This window comes from Peromyscus eremicus, chromosome 3 (assembly GCF_949786415.1).
Source record: "Peromyscus eremicus chromosome 3, PerEre_H2_v1, whole genome shotgun sequence".
Lineage (NCBI taxonomy): Eukaryota > Metazoa > Chordata > Mammalia > Rodentia > Cricetidae > Peromyscus > Peromyscus eremicus.
Genome location: NC_081418.1, coordinates 124,992,790 through 125,012,374, shown reverse-complemented (window position 1 = coordinate 125,012,374; position 19,585 = coordinate 124,992,790). Strand labels below are relative to the sequence as shown.

Here is a 19,585-nt window from a genome sequence, read left to right as displayed (position 1 = left end):
ATCAACTGGATCGTCCATTGTTGGCTGGTCCCCAGTGCTGGAGGCAGAGACGAGCCTGTTATGCAGGCCTCCTACTGTGTCACTCTGTGAACTCCGAAGGGTCTACAGTGTTCCTGAGGGAGGCAGGAGGCACCAGCAGTTGGTGTGAGTGCAGATCCAGTCCTGGCTCAACTGCATCTGAGTAATGCCACCTCTCCTCCTGGGGCCTCAGAGCACACAGCTGTAAAATGGGAACAGCAGCCCCACCTCCTGGGAGCCATGAGGATGCAGCCTGAGGGGCATGTGAGCAAGGGCTTCAGCAGGAAGCAGAGTCAACTCGGAGAGAAATGGTCATGTCTGACTAATCCAGACATGTGGGGGGCTTTCATTGCCACTGTCTGTCCTTGAGGATGGTGTTTAGTCCCAGAAAGCCAGTCCTGTGGACAATCACCAAATCGCACTTTATCAGCAGCCTTGTGTCTGTAAGAGATGTCCAAGAGAAACCAGCTTCGAACAAGGGATAGGTCCTTTTGGTTCGTTTCAGTCTGATCAGTGGGGCAAAGGCTTTGGGGCTATGGTGAGACCAGATATCATGGTGGATGCATGCGGCAGAGAAAGCCAGTCACCATGGTGCCAGAAAGCCAAAGAGGACGAGACTGGAGTCCCAGAGGGACTCTAAGACCCCCCCCCATTCTGCCTTCCTCTTAAAGACTCTGCCACCTCCTAATGGTGTCAGTCTCTAAGACATTTTGACCCTTAGAAGATATTTAATACTCAAAGCAGCGGTTACCATGGAGTTTGTTTGGATGTTTTCCTTTATTGTAATAAAACACATGTACCATGAGGTCTGACCGTTTTAGCCATCTTGACCCTTTCAACCGTCTTTAAACACGTGGGTTAGTAGGATTATGTGCATTCCATGGCTGCAACCCATCCATACACTTGTCATCTTGCAGAACTGAACCTCCGGCTACATTAGCACCAACCTCCCACGCCCCTCCCTGAGCTCCTGGCAGCAGCCGCTCAGGCCTCCATCTCTATGAGTTGATACCTCTCAGCTTATTTCTCCTAGCATAATGTCCTCAACTTCTCCCATGTAACAGCAGATGTCAGAATGTCTTTCCTCTTTAAAACGCAGTAATATTCCATCGTGTGTGTAGACCACAGTTTGTGTCTCCATTCATCCATCAGTTGCTTCCACAGAGCAACTGCCGTGAATGTGAATGCACTAACGTCTCTTTGAGTCCCTGTTGGTCGTTGTTTTGAGAAGATACCCAGAGGTACCCTTTATTGTGTGACACAGCTTCTCTCCATTAAGTGTTTCGGGGGGCCTCCCATGTTTTGCAGTATCTGCATCGTCTTACATTCCTACTAACAGCGTCCAAGTGTTCCGGGTACTCGGCGTTCTTGCAAACATTTGTTATTTCATGAAGCCTTTTGTTATTTAATAGCAACATCATAATGGGTGTGAGGTGATGTATGCTGGGAATTTGGCTTTAATTTTTTATATTTGTGGGTGTGTGGGTGTGTGGGATGTGTGTGAGTATAGGTCTGCACATGCCTTGGCACACTTGTGGAGGTCAGAGGGCAGCTTTGTGGAGTCAGCTCTCGCCTTCAACCCCGTGGCTTCCAGGACTTGAACTCAGGTCTCTGGCTTGGCAGGAGGTGCCTTTACCCACTGAGCCCTTAATCCCATTTTTTTCTAACTGAATTTATTGTTTATAGCTCTTCAAGTCATGTATTGATTTCACTGCAATCATCCCTCAGCACCAAAAGACAGAGGCATCAATTGGGCCCGCTACCATAGGCCCGTGGCTACACCGGGTGCTACGCTGCTCAGGGTCGTAATAACCAAGTAAGGGTGGGCGCTCTAGGGGGGATTCAGGACACTTGTGGCAGCCCCAGGCCTGGCTTCAGCAACTATGTAGCAAGAGCAGCTTACTTCTTCCCTTCTCCTGGAGGTGGGGGAGGGGAGCTGGGGCCCCTCCCTCTAAGCAGGCACAGCCCTAGCCACAGAACAGGAGAGGAGCCCCAGAGAGAAGACGCCTTCTGCAGCTGGAGCACAGGGGCAAAACCTCTGAGTTTGTCAGGATGAAAACAGTCAAGAGCGGAGGGGGAAGAGCAACCAACCGCTTCTTAGTAACGCACGTAGGCGAGTTCAGAGCGCAAGTTCAGAGAAACAAATTGAATTACGGAGGAGGCAGCTGTGCCATTTGCAACACTGGATTGTTTGAAATCCTTTTAGAGGAAAATTAAAATATTTCACGGAGGGTAATAAAATGCCGGGTGCTTGGCAGGCATGACTGCTCAGCTCTCTTGGGCAAATAAGTAATTAGGTATTTTTATTTAAGGCCTCTGTGTCGTCATTTTCTTTCATTAGCGGAGGGGCGGAATGCTGTTGTGGAAAACACATGAAACGCCGAAATCACCAGAAAGTTAGTTAGAAAATTAGTTTTTAAAGTACAACGTAGCTACATTTAATGAGCCAAAGGGAAGCTCTTAGAATTTATTTTCTCAAAAAAAAAAAATTATAGGAAGTTATCTGAGAGATGCCAGTGTTTCGCGGTGACCTGCGTGGGGCGCCCTCCAAGGCACTTGACGCTGAGTCTCAGGTTAGCCAGGCTGAGGGAGCCAGGGGAGAGCCGCATGCCTGTCCTAGGCACTAGATCACCGGCTGAGGAACCTGCCACCCAGTCCCCCTCCACCATCCCTCACCACATCCTACTGATATGGAAACAGGGCTGACGTTTTTTCCTCTGCTCCAATCCCTCCGTTCCACAGATGAGGAAACCTGTGGGTGTGTTAGAAATGTTCTTTCCTTCCCGGAATCCATAGGTCTTGGGGCCACTGCCTGTCAATGTCTATTTCCCCACATATAGACATCTGTCCCCAGGCCTGAGACAGAGCTTCAAGAGCGGAAAGTAAGCCAGATGATGATGGAGGGCTCACCCCAGCCCTGAGCCTCTGGTACAGGCTGACGTCTGTTTTTGTAATTAAGTTTTATTGTGTTTTATTTCTGTGCATGTGTGGGTGGCATGTATATGTGTCTGTGTGGGTGTAGATATACATATGTATGCAGGTGCCTGCAGCAACCAGAGAGGGGGTCAGCTCCCTTGGAGCTGGTGTTGTAGGCATTTGTGAGCTGTCCAGGATGGACTCGGGGATCCAAGCTCTGGCCTCATGGTTGAACAGCGAGTGCTTGTAACTGCTGAGCTCATCTCTCCAGCCCCCAAACTGGCATTTTGAGTCCGCCTCCTTGCCACAGATGCTCTCTTGGGGCAAGATCAAGGAGGATAAGGATGGAAATTCAGATAGCCCCCTTTTGCAAGACTGGTCTGAGACCCAGGCAAAGCCACTTCTGAGGTAGAAGAAACACAGACATGACCATTGCTATTTGTTCCTCTTCAGAATCTCTCCAGGCCTACAGTTATCTGCAGCAGCCATTATTACTGTTCCAGAAGACCCACCACCCAAGTAGCTACACAGTAATTTTCAGTGAGATGAGTGGGTTGTGTCTGGGGGAGGGGGTGCAGGAGGGAGTGTGGGCACTTGCAGAGCTGTGTTCCCAGCAGCCGCTTGTGCACCTGTCCCAACCCCACCCCTACTGCTCATGTGCAAGCATCTTGTACTGACCTAATGTCCTACATCTTTCCCAGCCGGCTAGCTCACCTTGAGCCATCAGCAGATAGTAGGTAAGCACCTACTATGTGTTGGGTCCATGAGTGCCCTGGGAACTTGGAGGGAATTAGAAGACAAGAGATGGACCCACACAGGTGATATTTGAGTATGTCCTTAAGGAAGAGAAGGACTTTGCCCACCAGCAAAGAGAAAGGGATTCTGCAGGAGCAGCCCATGTTTTTCTAAGCCTCCGGGACAAGAGATGCTGCCAGAGGACCAGCAGGTGGAGAGAAAGAAAAGAGAGAAGAACCGGGAGAAAGGATGAGTCAATTGTGCTTACTTGTAGCGAGGCATTTGTTGAGTAGTTTAAAAGAAACACCCTGGAGTGGGAAACACAAACCAGCTTCACAAAGGGACTGTGGAGGGGCTGAGTGACAGCAGAGGTTCAACCTCCTGATTGGATGCTATTAACAAGCAAGACAGAGCTACATGCCCACTCAGACATTGGGCTAGGCCTCTTGAAAAAGCTCCTGTTTAGGTGTGTGGGGGTGTGTATGGGGAGTGGGGGTGTGGATGTGCATGTGGGTGTGTGGGTGTGTATGGGGGATGGGGGTGTGGATGTGCATGTGGGTGTGTGGGTGTGTATGGGGGATGGGGGTGTGGATGTGCATGTGGGTGTGTGGGTGTGTATGGGGGATGGGGGTGTGTATGTGCATGTGGGTGTGTGGGTGTGTATGGGGGATGGGGGTGTGGATGTGCATGTGGGTGTGTGATGTGTATCAGCCAGAGGTCAATATCAAGTATCTCCTCAATCCCTTTCCACTTTGTTTTTTGGTTGGTTGGTTGGTTGGTTGGTTGGCTGGTTGGTTTGGTTTGGTTTGTTGAGACAGCATCTCACTCTGTAGCCCAGGCTGGCCTCAAACTTACAGAGATCCACCTGCCTCTGCCTCCTGAGTGCTGGGATTAAAGATGTGCTCCACCATGCCTGGCTCCACCTTATTTTTTGGGACAGTCTCTCACCAATTTTGCTTGGCTATCTGGCCAGTGAGCTCCAGGGATCTCGCCATCTCTGCCTCCCCAGCACTGAGATTACAAGTACACACCACCACTCCCGGGTTTTCATGTGGGTACTAGGAGCCCAGACTCAGGGCTTCATGCTTGTCTGGCAGGCACTATATGGTTAAGCCATCTCTCCAGCCCTGTTTGGCCAATGTTTTTTTAATGTAACAGAAATAGCTGTTCTGATTGTTCTAACCTAAATCAAAACCAGGAAGATGGTCCGCCTACACTGTGGACATGCTACTGAAAGGTATGAGACATGGGACACCTGGTCTCAAGGGGCTTAGGCTGAGTGAGAAAGCCAGTCGCCACCAATGACATCCTGTGTGATTTCACGTACGTACCATGCTTGACATGATTGACATGGGCTGGGGATGTAGCTCAGTGGTTAAAGCACGAGGCCAAGCATTCAGCATGTAGAAGGATCTGGATTTGATCTCCAGCACAGCACTGAAAGAAAAAGAGAAAGGAGGAAAGCAGAGGGGTGGAAACTGGTGGCCAGAGGCAGAGAGAGGGCGGACTGTGGCCGTCCAAGAGTGAAGCAGGGATGCATGATAAAGTGTCCTGTTTAGACATCGTGGTGCTCCCAGGAATTGCTGTCATGCCTTGATAAAGAACCAAACACACATGCATGCACATGGGGTCTGAATGAGGTTGCGTGGACTGTGTCTGCATCCCTGCCTTGTTGTGCTCTTGTTGCTACGGTGATGTGGGAGGCTAACACTGGGGGAGGCTGGGAGGAGAGTGTCGAGGACCTCCTGTGTTAGTTTTCATCAACAGTTATCTTAAAATAAAATGCCACAACACACACCCAGGGATGATTAGAAACAAATTGAGCATCGAGACCAGTTCTGGGTCAATGGTGAGTTCGGCAGGCAAGAAGAAATAGACAGAGGGGTTCAACTTTGACCCATGTGTTTTACTTTTCAAAAAAAAAAAGAAAAAGAAAAATCTAGCCAGACTTGGTGGCACACGCTTATAATCCCAGCTCTTGGGAGCTAGAGGCAAGAGGATCAGGAGTTTTAGACCGTGTTTGACTGTGTAGCAAGTTCAAATTCAGCCTGAGCTACATGAGGCAGACCCTGTCTCAAACCAAGCAAACATGAAAAGAATTTGAAGCAGTTATGATGTTGTCTGACACCAGCTTTAGTCATCTAGGCAGTGGAACCTCAACTGAGAAAATGCCTCCATCAGACTGGCCTGTAGACAATATGTTGGGGCGTGTTCTTGAATAGTGACTAATGTGACAGAGCCCAGACCACTGTGGGAGGTGTCATCCCTGGGCAGATGGTCTTGAGTTGTGTAAGAAAGCAGACTAAGCAAGCCATGAGGTGCAAGCCAGTAAACAATGTTCCTCCGTGGCTTCTGCTTCAGTTCCTGCCTCCAGGTTCCTGCCTTGAGTTCCTGCCCTGACTTCTCTTAATGATGGACTATGATCAGGACATGTAAGCTGAAATACACCATTTCCTCCCCAAGTGGCTTTTAGTCAGAGTGTTTTATCACAATAGAAAGCAAATTAGAACAGAATTTCATACATAATTTTTTTAAAAAGAGAATTCTACTTAATGACCTGCCCCAGAATCAGGACTAGCCCAGAGTGTCTCAGAGACCTAGAGTGTCTGAGAGACCACATCCTAGCTGCCAGTGGTCCTGCACCCCTGGGGGTTCAGCCATGCAGCAGCATCAGGGTCAAAATGATAGCCAGGGCAAGGATTCCTCTGTGGCAGGTCCTGCCCTGCACAAGCCACACCACTTGTCTCCACAGCCCCCAGAAAAGGAGGGTGCCCTGCCCCGGCAGGTGGGCAACAAGACTGAGTGCGGCCTGCTGGGCTTCGTGCTGGACTTGAAGCAGGACTACGAGCCAGTGCGCAGCCAGATGCCGGAAGAGAAGCTGTATAAGGTGTACACCTTCAACTCCGTGCGCAAGTCCATGAGCACTGTCATCAAGATGCCCGATGAGAGCTTCCGCATGTACAGCAAGGGTGCCTCAGAGATCGTGCTCAAAAAGTAAGCCTCCCAGCACAGCTGTGAATGTCTGGATCACACATCACCATCTCTATGCAGGCTGGACCTAAGCAAGTTAGTTTCCCTCTGTGCCTCAGTTTCCCCATTTGTACGTTGGTCAATCCCAGAGATTCTCAGCCCTGACTTGTAGTACATTAGAATCACCTCGGTGAAAATAAAAGGAAAGAAGCTGGGCATGGTGGTGCACACTTTAATCCCAGCACTCAGGGGGCAGGCAGGAGAATCTCTGAGTTCAAGGCTAGCCTGGTCTACATTGAGACCCTCTCTCAAAGAGAAAGCAAGAAGGATGGAAGGGAAGAAAGGAAAGAAAGACAAACCATTGTTGCTGTCTTACCCCCAGACAACTCCCACTGGAACCATGGAGGCTGGCCTACACCTCTGTTTTATTAGATGCTCCTCAGGTGAGCCTGATACCCTAGCGAGGTGGAGAACCTCTAGCCTAGGTTGAGGGCTTCCCAAGCCATCTCAGCTGAGGTACCACTCCCCACCCCCCGATTGGAATCTCCCAAACACGGCATGCAGCAGACAGCTTGGGAACCTGCTGCAAATATTGTAAAAAGGCCACCTAGCTGCACCCCTGACTGTGATGCCAGGCCTGCTGCATGTACATTATGTGCATTATGGGAAGCGGATCAGGTTGGTATCCAATGGCTAAGGTAGATGGGCTTCATTCATCTCCTTCCCTTCCCTTCCCCAGGTGCTGCAAGATCCTTAGTGGGGCGGGTGAACCCCGTGTCTTCCGGCCCCGGGACAGAGATGAGATGGTGAAGAAGGTGATCGAGCCCATGGCCTGTGACGGGCTCCGTACCATCTGTGTGGCCTACCGTGACTTCCCCAGCAGCCCTGAGCCTGACTGGGACAATGAGAATGACATCCTCAGTGAACTCACGTGCATCTGCGTGGTGGGCATTGAAGACCCAGTGCGACCTGAGGTAGGCCCTGATGCCAGTGAGCTCGGGAGAAGGGGGCAGGGCTAGAGCCAGGCCAGTGAGTGACCTGGGAACTCTGCTCAGCTCTCTGAGCTTCAGGTCCCCATGCAACAGGACTAGGATCCTTCCTGCTCTCAAGCAATTTCACTCTGTAGCTAGTGTAGACATATTTAGCAACTGTCTACTCAGAAAGACCTGGGAAGGACCACTCCCCAGCCCACAAGCAGGTGCTGCTCTGGGTGAGAACAGTTTCATACCCCCACCCACCCACGCACAGCCACTAAGGGCATTTCCCTCCTGTCTCCCTAGGGACAGATATAGGGCATGCCTAGCTCCAGAAGCCTCTAATCCTATAGGATGTAACTATTGTCATGTTCTTGATTCCAAGCCTCCATTACAGCTGGGTGCACAGGACATCCTCCCAGGAGAACCCAGAGCATAGCATTCTGTGAGTGTCTCAGTCTCTCTCTGCCCAGAGGTGGCTCAGTAACAGGGTGCCCTGGCCAGCCTGCTAATACAGCCACTATCTGTCTTCAGCATGCATCTGGGAGGCAATACTCCCAAGTCAATGGCCAGTCACATTTCCAGCAGAAGGGACAGGTGACTTCATCCACGTTATGAGGATGAAAATGATATATGTGATGTATTCTTCATGGGGTGCTGGGTGCACAGTGTAGCTCCATGCTGTGTTAACTGAATCTGAATCCAGAGAGGAGGCCTGTCATGATCACAGAAGGGCTGTGTGGTCCGTGTCTACCCATGGAGGATTAGGCTTCATGGAAAGAAGTCAGTGCTATGGGCAGGCCAAGCATTTACCTTACCCAGGAGGCCAGGAGAGCAGGGGATCCATGTAGGCCTCGGCTTTGAGAGTTGGTGTTGATACCCAGAGGGACTACCTTCCTCCAACAATGGCAGATTCCGTGTCCTGCCTTTATAGTGTTCTCTTTGGGCCTCTGGACACTCCCTGCTCTGTCAGAGCCCCAGTGGTCCCTTTTTCAAAGTGGAGATAAGTAGAGAGCTGTCTTCTGGGCTCCTGCCTGGTGCTGTAGAATTCTGTCTTCCAAAGAACAGGTTAACCCAGGTCACAAACATGGACTTTGACACCTAGGCAGCTACGAGAGGCATCGGAGTGTGAGCACAGGTATCAGACAGACCTGGATCCCCATATGCGAGCATTGCTGAGCTGTGTAGCATTGAACCAATTACATAACCTCTCTGAGCCATTTCAGTAGCCTGGGTATAAGAGTATCTTCCTCCATGCCCACACATGCCCATGAGATAGTGTAAGGGAGCAGACTACACACATATGAACACCAAGACCAGCATATAGGTCAGTGGCCCAAAAATGAGGAGCCCTAATGGCCTCCCCAGCTGAGTCATTTTCTCATGATCCTGTATTGGCAACAGCTTAGCCTTCAGAATAAGCAGGAGCTTGTGGAATGAATGAATGGAAATGAATGGACTTGATCCCAGCCCTCCAGTGCTGTTCTTGCTGCTCCCCCACCCCCCCATACACACACAGAGGAAGGGAGGGAGAGAGACAGAGACAGAGAGAGAGAGACAGACAGACAGACAGACAGACAGAGACATAGAGAGACAGACAGAGACAGAGAGAGAGACAGAGACAGACAGACAGACAGACAGACAGACAGAGAGCAGAAAGTTTGCTTCTGTATTATCTATTTGTAGCCCTCTTCCTGTCTGTCTGCCTATCAGGGATCTGTCAACTCCTAGTCCCTGAAGATGGTTTTCAGCCTCCCAGGACAGCTGCTTGTCACCAGCAGTTAGCAGGCTCAGGCCTCCCAGAGATGGGTTTATCTATTATCTCCTTCCTAGAAATCACTGGGTACAGGCTGCAGAGGTTTGTCATGGTGTGTGTCAGGCCACCTGCCCAGGCCCTGTCCAGCCTCTTCCCAGATGCTCCCTCTGTACAACCTCCTCCAACTCCAGACTGACCTCTCCCCACCCAGCTTTGGAAACAGCCTTCCAAAGGATGATAATACACCTGCATGAGGTGCTAAGGGTTTTAGCTATGACCCATCCTTGTGACTTAGTAACCCACTTCACCAACTTAGACTTCCGTGAAGTCAAAAATGCCACAAGTGTCCTCTTCCATTTTGAATGCTGTTCATTGAGGTTTGAACTTTGGTCTCATTCAGGCTCCCTTCCTTCTCATCAGTTTATAGATGCACACTGACTGGGCCCCGAGAGACAGGGATGGTCCCAAAGTCTTGCTGTAAGTGGCTAAACGGATCCAGAGTAGACCTGGTGTTCTGGACCTGGACCTAGGTGTAGCTTGAGTTTTCCTGCCTGGCCCACAGTCAGGACAAATCTCTCTCACCTGCCAGTCCCACAGCCGCTCAGACCCAACCAAGTAAACACAGAGACTTATATTGGTTACAAACTGTATGGCCATGGCAGGCTTCTTGCTAACTGTTATTACAGCTTAAATTAATCCATTTCCATTAATCTATACCTTGCCACATGGCTCGTGGCTTACCAGGATCTTCACATGCGGCTTGTCATGGTGGCGGCTGGCAGTGTCTCTCTCACTCAGCCTTCCACTTCCCAGCTTTATTCTCCTCCTTGTCCCGCCTACACTTCCTGCCTAGCCAATGGCCAATCAGTGTTTTATTTATTGACTAATTAGCAACACATGTGACATACAGAACATCCCACAGCACTTCCCCCTTTTTTTTTTCAAAAAGGAAGGTTTTAACCTTAACAAAGTAAAATTACATATAATTTGGGAATTTGGGCGTAGCTTCTCTTACTACTTCCTGCTGGAGGGGTGCGCTGTATCTTATGGGGATTCAAAGAAAATTTTAGGATTGTGGAATAGTCCATGAGGGTGTATCATCTGAGCCAGTTGCCTTCAAACCATTCTGGATGTTGGATTGTCTGGGCCATGGTGTCATTGGAGACCTTTCAGGGGGTCTTGGCTGGTCGAACCTGATGTATCTTAATCTTGAACAAATCCACAGCCTCTGGATTTCTGTGGAAACAAAAGCAGAGTCTCCTTTCCAAAGCAACATATCCTTATATCCAAATTTTGAAGTCAAGGTACCTTTAAAATATACATTTTGGCATAACTCAACAGTTTTTACAATCAAATGTTTTTCTGCAGTTAAAAATCCCAAAGACAACACAATCCAGATTCTCAGTGTAATATTCATCTCTACATGGCTTATTTTTTATACTACCTTTACTGTCTCTTTAAAGACTTTATTTTTAAAAACTATTTATTTCTTTATATAACTGTATATATTCCTTTTTCTCTCTCTTTCAAGCCTACGTACATTTTTACACACATTGTAAACTATTACATCTGAATCTGTCTTATTGTAAATCTATTGCTTTAAACTGCAGCATTTGTAAGACTGAAATGGTGGTATGGCTGCTGGCTCCGCCCACCTCAGCTTCCCAACATGGCTATGTTTACCACTAGCTCTGGGAGCTATCGTGGGTCTATGCTTTTATCCAAGCAGTGTGCAGCCCAGAAACCTCTTTTTTTTTTTGTTTTGTACTAGCAAAGGCTAAATCCACCACACAGCTTAATGTGCCACTTGCAGAGGCCTCATTCCCGCCATACTGCAGGTCGAGCACGCACGCTAGAAACCCACCAGTAGCTCAAACCCACAGCTGCCGCTCATTTGAGAGAGACAATTAGGAACTGTTTTTAGCTCCGTTTTAGAATCTTTTTTCCTCAGGTTTTAGGTGGAAACTCTTGCCCCACGTTGGGCGCCATTTGTAGCTTGAGTTTTCCTGCCTGGCCCACAGTCAGGACAAATCTCTCTCACCTGCTAGTCCCACAGCCGCTCAGACCCAATCAAGTAAACACAGAGACTTATATTGGTTACAAACTGTATGGCCATGGCAGGCTTCTTGCTAACTGTTATTACAGCTTAAATTAATCCATTTCCATTAATCTATACCTTGCCACATGGCTCGTGGCTTACCAGGATCTTCACATGCGGCTTGTCATGGTGGCGGCTGGCAGTGTCTCTCTCACTCAGCCTTCCACTTCCCAGCTTTATTCTCCTCCTTGTCCCGCCTACACTTCCTGCCTAGCCAATGGCCAATCAGTGTTTTATTTATTGACTAATTAGCAACACATGTGACATACAGAACATCCCACAGCACCTAGGTGCCATAGAGCTCCATGCCCAGGACCTTGGTGCAGGGCTAAGCCCCGGTACTTTTTAATGACAGTATTGTCATCTAGAGTTCTTGCTTCAAACACAGAAACGGCAAGGGGCAGCTGGACCCAAGTCCAAGCTTTGCTCCCAACAAGCCACCTGCTTCCTTGGTACCTTTATCTTCTATCTATAGAATGGGTGTCAACTCAGGGGCCCTTTCCGTCCCGTATCTGTCATCTTTAGACCAGAGGCAGCTGCTAGAAGCCTCACAGCTACACCCACTAGGCCTTCCATCATCCTGCCCAGTGCCTTTCAGTCATCCAGCCCGGACCCCATCTCACCCACGGCCCACTGGGATGTGTATTCAGAAATGCATGCTATGATGCCAGCAAGATGGCTTGGCTCAGTGCGTCAAAGAGTTTACTGCGCAAGCCAGATGACTCTAGCTTAATCTCTAGAATTCTGATGAAAGTGGAAAGAGAGGGCCAACTCTACAGAGTTGTCCTCTGACTTCCACACATGCACTGTGGCATGAAAAAAATCATGCACACACACACAATAATTATTATTATTTAGTTTCATTTCTAAAGAATTGCAAGCTGCGGTTGGGAGCTGGAGCTTCCTTGACTGACAGCGTAGTTGGGACACCAGCTCTAACACGCCCCTCTGAGAGTCTCATCAGTTCCTTTCTCATCGCTGTAACAAAACACCTGACCAGAGCAGCTTAAGGAGGAAGGGTTTATCTGAGCTCATCTTTTGGAGGGGAAGGCATGATGGCGGGAGTGTGAGGCACTGACCTCGTGACATCTGCAGGCAGGAGGCTGAGAGAGATGGATGCTGGCGCTCAGCTTGCTTTCTCCTCGTCAGTCAGTCTAGGACCCCAGCCCATGGACAGATACTGCCCATCATTAGGGTGGATTTCCTCACTCCCATTAACCTAATCTGGAAAATCCCTCACAGACATGGCCAGAGAGTTCACCTCAAGATGATTGCAGATGCTGTCAGTGGCAGTCGATATAAAACCTCACAGGTGCCTCAGGTGAAACATCTCCTCCTGGGCTTCAGTTTTCCTGTCTGGGAATGAGAAGGTTGGACCGTATGAATCTTCAAGTTAAACCAGCAGAGCTGTGGGGTGGGGTGGGGTGGGGTCTTCTTTCTCCTGCTAAGACTTGAACCTAGAGCCTCATTCTGACAAGGCCCCCAGTTGCACCCCACAATGAGTCCCCACCACACCCAGGCCCCAGTTCCCACCTCACAGTGAGTCCCCACCACACCCAGGCTCCAGTTCCCACCTCACAGTGAGTCCCCACCACACCCAGGCTCCAGTTCTCACCTCACAGTGAGTCCCCACCACACCCAGGCTCCAGTTCCCACCTCACAGTGAGTCCTCACCACACTCAGGCTCCAGTTCCCACCTCACAGTGAGTCCCCACCACACCCAGGCTCCAGTTCTCACCTCACAGTGAGTCCCCACCACACCCAGGCTCCAGTTCCCACCTCACAGTGAGTCCCCACCACACCCAGGCCCCAGTTCCCACCTCACAGTGAATCTCCACCACACCCAGGCCCCAGTTCTCACCTCACAGTGAGTCCCCACCACACCCAGGCCCCAGTTCCCACCTCACAGTGAATCTCCACCACACCCAGGCCCCAGTTCTCACCTCACAGTGAGTCCCCACCACACCCAGGCCCCAGTTCCCACCTCACAGGCAGGCCCCCCCCCCCCGTCACCACTTTTGTAAGTGACTTTCCCGCATCGTCCCATTCCCCACCACCACCACCATGTCAGCCGTCTCATGCAGCCTCCGCGGCTCTGTCCTCCTTTCCTTTACCCAGCCTATGGTTCCTGGAGTCTCACAGTGAGCACCCTGTACTAGGCTCCAGCATAGTGAGACCCAGGAAGAGGGGGCTCTGCAGCGGGTCCCCCAGGCCTCCCCAGGCTCACTCTTCAGCTGCAGGTGAACACCTCAGTTTCCTCCCTCAGGCCCACCACAGGCCAAGCAGCATTAAACATTCACTGAAGTTCCTACTCAAGACAATCCCAAAGCTGACAGACGAGAGCATGGAGGAAGCTGTCAGTAGAGCATCGGTCTAGGACACGCTGGGGGTTACCCCGGGGGTGTTCAGAGCCCTTGGAGTCACAGACACCGGCTGTCACCAGAAACAGCAGATGTTTAAAAGCCTTTATGTAATGACAACAGGAAGCGCCCATTTCCTGGCTGTTTTTCCTCAGTGAGAATATCTAGGATAATTTTAGCAGAGGAAGCCACTTTTTAAAATAGTTAACGCTGGCTTTATTTATATGGAAAGCATATTTCAACCAGAACCATGCTCCGGAGATTGAAGTTCTAAGCATCTCCTCGGTCCTCAGAGCTCAGAGGAACTGAATCCTCCACTGCTGTTTGTTGAGTGAATGAGTGAGCGACCAAAGAAAACCCTGAGACCAGTTCAAGGAAATGTCCCTCTGGGTTGGAGGGATCTAGACGCTTCATGGGTAGAGAGCATTGAGCACAGGAGGCAAGTAAAAGCTCACATATAAAGGCTGAGGGGAACAGGGTGTCCCAGGCAGCAGGGGCAGAGTGGGAAAAGAAAAGGAAAAACATAGCTTCCCACTGGTGTAATAAAATAATGGGCATAATCAGCTTGTAGAAAGGAAAGGTTCCGCTGGGCCCACCATGTCAGGTAACAGTTTATGGGCAGTGGGCGCCACTGCTTTGGGGCCTGTGGCAAGGCAGCAACGTGGTGATGGGAGCCCACGGCAAAGCCACAGTTAATGTCATAGTGAGAGACAAAAGACAGAAGAGACTGAGGTGCCCGAGTCCCCTTCCAAGACACACCACACACTCCCATCTCTTAAAGGTCCTAGTACCTCCTGACAGCGCCACCCTGGGGACCGAGACTCCAGTATATAGGCCCTCAGAGAACACTCTGGTCAAAACTTAACCACAGGTGCTACACATGGGCCCTTGTGAAAACCCTTATTACATTTGTGAGAGGAAAGCCTTGTTCTTCTCCCCGGCCTGGTTTGCTTGGCAGAGCCTAGAATGTGGTCAGCTCTATCCTGTGAGGCAGTCTGAGAAGTCTGAGTCCTGGGCCAGGTGTGGTGGCACACGCCTTTAATCCCAGTACTCATGAGGCAGAGGCAAGTGGATCTCTGTGAGTTCAGGGCCAGCCTGGTCTACAGCGTGAGACTCTAAGACAAAACAAACAAAGCATGAGTCCTAACTATACACAAACCACCTTGTCTCTAGTGCAGGACTGGTGCCTACTGGAGCAAGCCCCACCCCGACCCCACCCCACGCACCCCACACACACCTCAGCTTCCTCAGAAGTTTCCTTCACACCCACCAACTCTCATCCCACACCTTCCTTGGAGTCCCTCTGATGGCCTACAGCACAGCACAGACCCCTCCCACCTGGAGCTTCTCTGTCTGTATACCTGAAGTCCTGAGAGTTCACGACCTACCAGTACAGCCCCTCCAGCTGGGGACCTGGTGTTCAAGCCTAGGAGCCTAAGAGATGGTTTGCATTCAGACCAGGACCGTGGTGATTGATTCCATCCCCTGGCTGTAGACACGTGCCCAGCATCTTCTGCCTTTCACCATCGTGTGCACCCCTTCATGTGTACATCTCTATATCCTAATCTCCCTCTCTACGAGGATGCTAGTCATGACTGCACCTCACCTTGAGCAACCCAAAGATACTTTCTCCCAGGAAGATCTTTGTCTTAGTTGGGGTTTTTATTGCTGTATAAAGACACCATGACCACAGCAACTCTTATAAATGAAAACATTTAATTGGGGTGGCTCACTTGTAGTTTCAGAGGTTCAGTCCATTATCATCATAGCAAGGAGCATGGTGGTATGCAGACAGACGTGGTGCTGGGGAGTAGTTGAGATTCCTACATCTTGCAGGCAACAGGAAGTGGACTGAGATACTGGGTGGTATCCTGAGCATAGGAAACCTCAAAGCCCGCCCCCACAGTGACACACTTCCTCCAACAAGGCCATACCCACTCCAACAAAGCCACACCTCCTAATAGTGCCACTCCCTATGAGATTATGAGTGCCAGTTACATTCAAACTACCACAGTCTTGTCATAGATAGAGCAGCAGCTCAGACGATCCTGGAAGGTTTAGTTCAGACTCTTTGTAGTAGATTAGGGACAGGGTAAGCTCTCAGTTCCACTGTGTGCAAGAAAAGTTAGGTGTCAGGCTTGCCTGACAGGCCCAAGATTTTAGCATGCTCTGGGTCTCAGTATACTGTGGCATGTTCACAAAGATGCTTTGCAGCAGAGGCCCCCTAACTATGTCTCTGTCTGTCACTGTCTTGGGTCACACTTACTCAGTCATCTGTGTCATATATGAACACTGGCATTGGCTCTCAGCCGTGTTCCACATCCTAACCACTCTAAGGAGAGGCCACTGAGAGGAGTCGGCCCTGTCACCTTCTGACTGGCTGACCTGATTGGCTCAGATGTCAGTATGTCATTTCAGTCAGCAAAGGCCAGATGCTTTAACCCTCTCAGTCCTGTTTAGCACAAAGAAGCACCCTTTGCGTTTATTCTAAATCAAGGTAAATAAAGCAGCCTTGAATGCCCAAGTCTCTCCCCTGAAACATTGAAAATACACAAAGGAACTGATCAAGGAGCCTGTAGATGAAGCTGAACAAGTTCAAGTGTGGTTAGCCCACCACTCCGCACTCTTGCCTGAGGCCAGACTTAAGGGGTAGTGTTTTTAGGGTCTTTCCAATGCTTTTTATCCAGGTTAGAAGCCATAGGTTTCATGTCAGGATAGACTATCACAGTCAATAGGTAGTGGCTATCTGGGACTCTGGGGTCTGCGAACTCCAAGACCCTACCAGATTTAATCAGAGGAGGCTGTGACCAATTGGTAGTGCCTGTCACAGACATAGAAGAGAGGCCATAGGCACCATCAGCTTCTGGTTAGTTACCTAGGGAGGTTGCCTGGGAGAAGAGATAACCCTGGACTCCTTAAAGACAAGGAGGGCCTACCCAAGTGGTGCCCTCCCACATGGCTCTTACCCTCTCGTACAGGTCCCAGAAGCCATCCGCAAGTGCCAGCGGGCAGGTATCACAGTCCGCATGGTCACTGGTGACAATATCAACACAGCCCGGGCCATCGCCATCAAGTGTGGCATTATCCACCCTGGGGAGGATTTCCTGTGCCTGGAGGGCAAAGAATTCAACCGGAGGATCCGCAATGAGAAGGGGGAGGTACGCGCTCACTCGGCCACTGCCAAGGCTGTGCAGCCGGCCAAGCTCCAGAGGGGGCCGGGAGGCATGGGCACTGCATGCTTGAACAGAAGCCAGCTGGTGTGCCCCACCCCGAAGAGCCCAGTGACTGCATGGGGCTCAATTTCTCTCTCTGACCCCACCGACACACCACACCCCTCTCCAGATTGAGCAGGAGCGGATTGACAAGATCTGGCCAAAGCTGAGGGTGCTGGCTCGATCCTCGCCCACGGACAAGCACACACTGGTCAAAGGTAAGACGGAGGTGACGCCGGTAATTCTGAGCCCAGAGCCAACCCGGCCTGAGCCAAGCCCCGTTTTGCATGGCATTGCAGCTTCCCCGACAAAAGGAAGAGGGCACACCAGGGATTCTCCTCACATGAGGACGGGTCCCCTGGGGGAAGGGGGCATGGGAGACTGTGAGACTCTCTTCCGATCCTCCACCTTCCTCTCGGTAGCAGTGGGCCTGTGCCTGGGGCCTCAGATCGCCTGGCAGGAGGGCTGCCTGGGCTAAGGAGTGTTCTAGTCCGTGTGCGTAAAGCCTCTTATGCCGACCTTCAGAAACCGTCCAGCTCTTTCATGCCTTAGCAGTATTTACTGTTCCTTGTCATCTGAAAGGCAGCCCACCTTCCTCCTCAGTCAGCTCCCTTGTGAACATGCCTTGACCATGCCTTGTGAACAGACCCAGAGGATGAGAAGTCTTGGGAATAGCGGAAGGCTAGAACCTTTCTGCCTGCCATGACCACTCACAGAGCCTCAGCAACACCAACCAGCATTCCTGTAGCCACAGCCCCGGTTCACAGGACTCCTACTACCCTCTCTGAGGCCTTGGCAAGTCTGTCCACTCTGGGTCTCAGTTTCCCCATCTGTAAACTGTCCAGAGGGTGGGTTTCTTACTTCTGCCTGGGATCACCCCCAGGCATCTTAGATTCATGTGTCTTAAAGATGGAAGCAGGTGTGGCCTATGGATAGAAGCATAGAACCCCAGGACAACAGATAACAGAGAACTCTAGCTCACCCTCATCCCTCACTCACAGACTCTCCAGCAGAGGACTCTAGCTCACCCTCACACCTCACTAACTCATCAATTCACTCCCTGATTCTGTCACTGAGCATTTATGGAAGAACTACTGTGTGCTCTAGCTGGTCCTTCACTATGGACAGCCCAGGTTCCACAGGATGAGTTCCACAGAACAGGTTCCACAGCACAGGTTCCACAGGACAGCTTCCACAGGACAGGTTCCACAGCACAGGTTCCACAGGACAGGTTCCACAGCACAGGTTCCACAGGACAGGTTCCACAGCACAGGTTCCACAGGACGGGTTCCACAGCACAGGTTCCACAGGACAGGTTCCACAGCACAGGTTCCACAGCACAGTTTCCACAGGATGGATTCCACAGGACTGGTTCCACAGCACAGGTTCTACAACACAGGTTCCACAGCACAGGTTCCACAGCACAGGTTCCACAAGACAGGCACTAAGCCATATCACTGCACAATGCAAAAGTTGTCCTCCAGCCACTGAACTCCTGCTCAGGCTGGAGAGGATGTGAAGCCTGGGGGTGGGGTGGGGGCAGGGAGCAGCTCTGTGTTCCAGATAGCACAGGGAACTACACTGGGCAGAGCCCCTGGTGTCATTTGGGAGAGAACAAGAGGAGACCAAGGGAGACTGACCTTGGCCATCATGGGCCAGTGGCACTGTCACCCGGTGGGGCGGGGGGAGGGGATACATAGGAAGGCCAAGAAAGGAAGAATGATGTATAGGAAGCTCAATCTGCTTTAGGAGAGTGACCTGAAGGCAGAAGGGTCACTGGGATGTTCCAAAGGCAACAGCTACAGTATGATTGGGTGGTGCAGTGCAGTGTTTGTGGGTAGATGAATCCAAGTAGGTTATGTGTGGTTCTGATGTGGAGAGAAACAGCAGGGAATCCCATAGGGTGCTCCTGTACAGACCCTGTTTACAGGCCCACACCCCTTACCTGGCTGTCAGGCATGACAGACCTGGGGAGATGCTAACATTAATGTAAGACTTCTGAGCCAGGGCCTCTGACGTTCTAGTAGTACCATCTGTGACAGACAGCCATTGAGCCAGGACAATGTGAGCCTCAGCTAGAGCCCTGTGGGGTGATGGGCACATGGGGGTACATGGGAAGCCTCAGAAGAGGAAGAACCCAGGGCACCCATCTATGTGTTGGTAGAAATAAGACCATTAGATGCTGGGCGAAGGTAGCACACACCTTTAATCCTAGCACTCAGGAGGCAGAGGCAGGTGGATCTCTGAGTTTGAGGCCAGCCTGGGCTACAGAGCGAGTTCCAGGGCAGCCAAGGATACACAGAGAAAACCTGTCTTAGAAAAAAAAAAAACAAGACCATTAGAGACAGACCAGAGAGAGAGGTGGAGGAGGGATACCCAGGGGTGAGAGGTACTAGGAAGACAGGAGGGAAGCCTACAAAGAAGAGCGTGGTCCACTGTGGGACCAGCTGCTGAGAGGCCAGGAAACACAGCATAGAGATGTGACCACAGGGAGGCCCCGAGGAACCATGCAGTGTAGGCCCTGGTGAGTTCCTTGCCTTAGAGGA

General features: G+C 50.7%; 1 protein-coding gene across 1 annotated transcript in view; it reads left to right on the top strand.

Moving 5' to 3' along the window:
* The window catches only part of Atp2b2 (ATPase plasma membrane Ca2+ transporting 2), a 163,343-nt gene that overhangs the window by 126,110 nt on the left and 17,648 nt on the right, over positions 1–19,585 (top strand). Inside the window, exons 13-16 of the mRNA XM_059257100.1 lie at positions 6,422–6,663; positions 7,379–7,613; positions 16,806–16,985; positions 17,170–17,257. Coding sequence (XP_059113083.1) covers positions 6,422–6,663; positions 7,379–7,613; positions 16,806–16,985; positions 17,170–17,257 — 745 coding nt within the window. The remainder of the gene's footprint in view (positions 1–6,421; positions 6,664–7,378; positions 7,614–16,805; positions 16,986–17,169; positions 17,258–19,585) is intronic.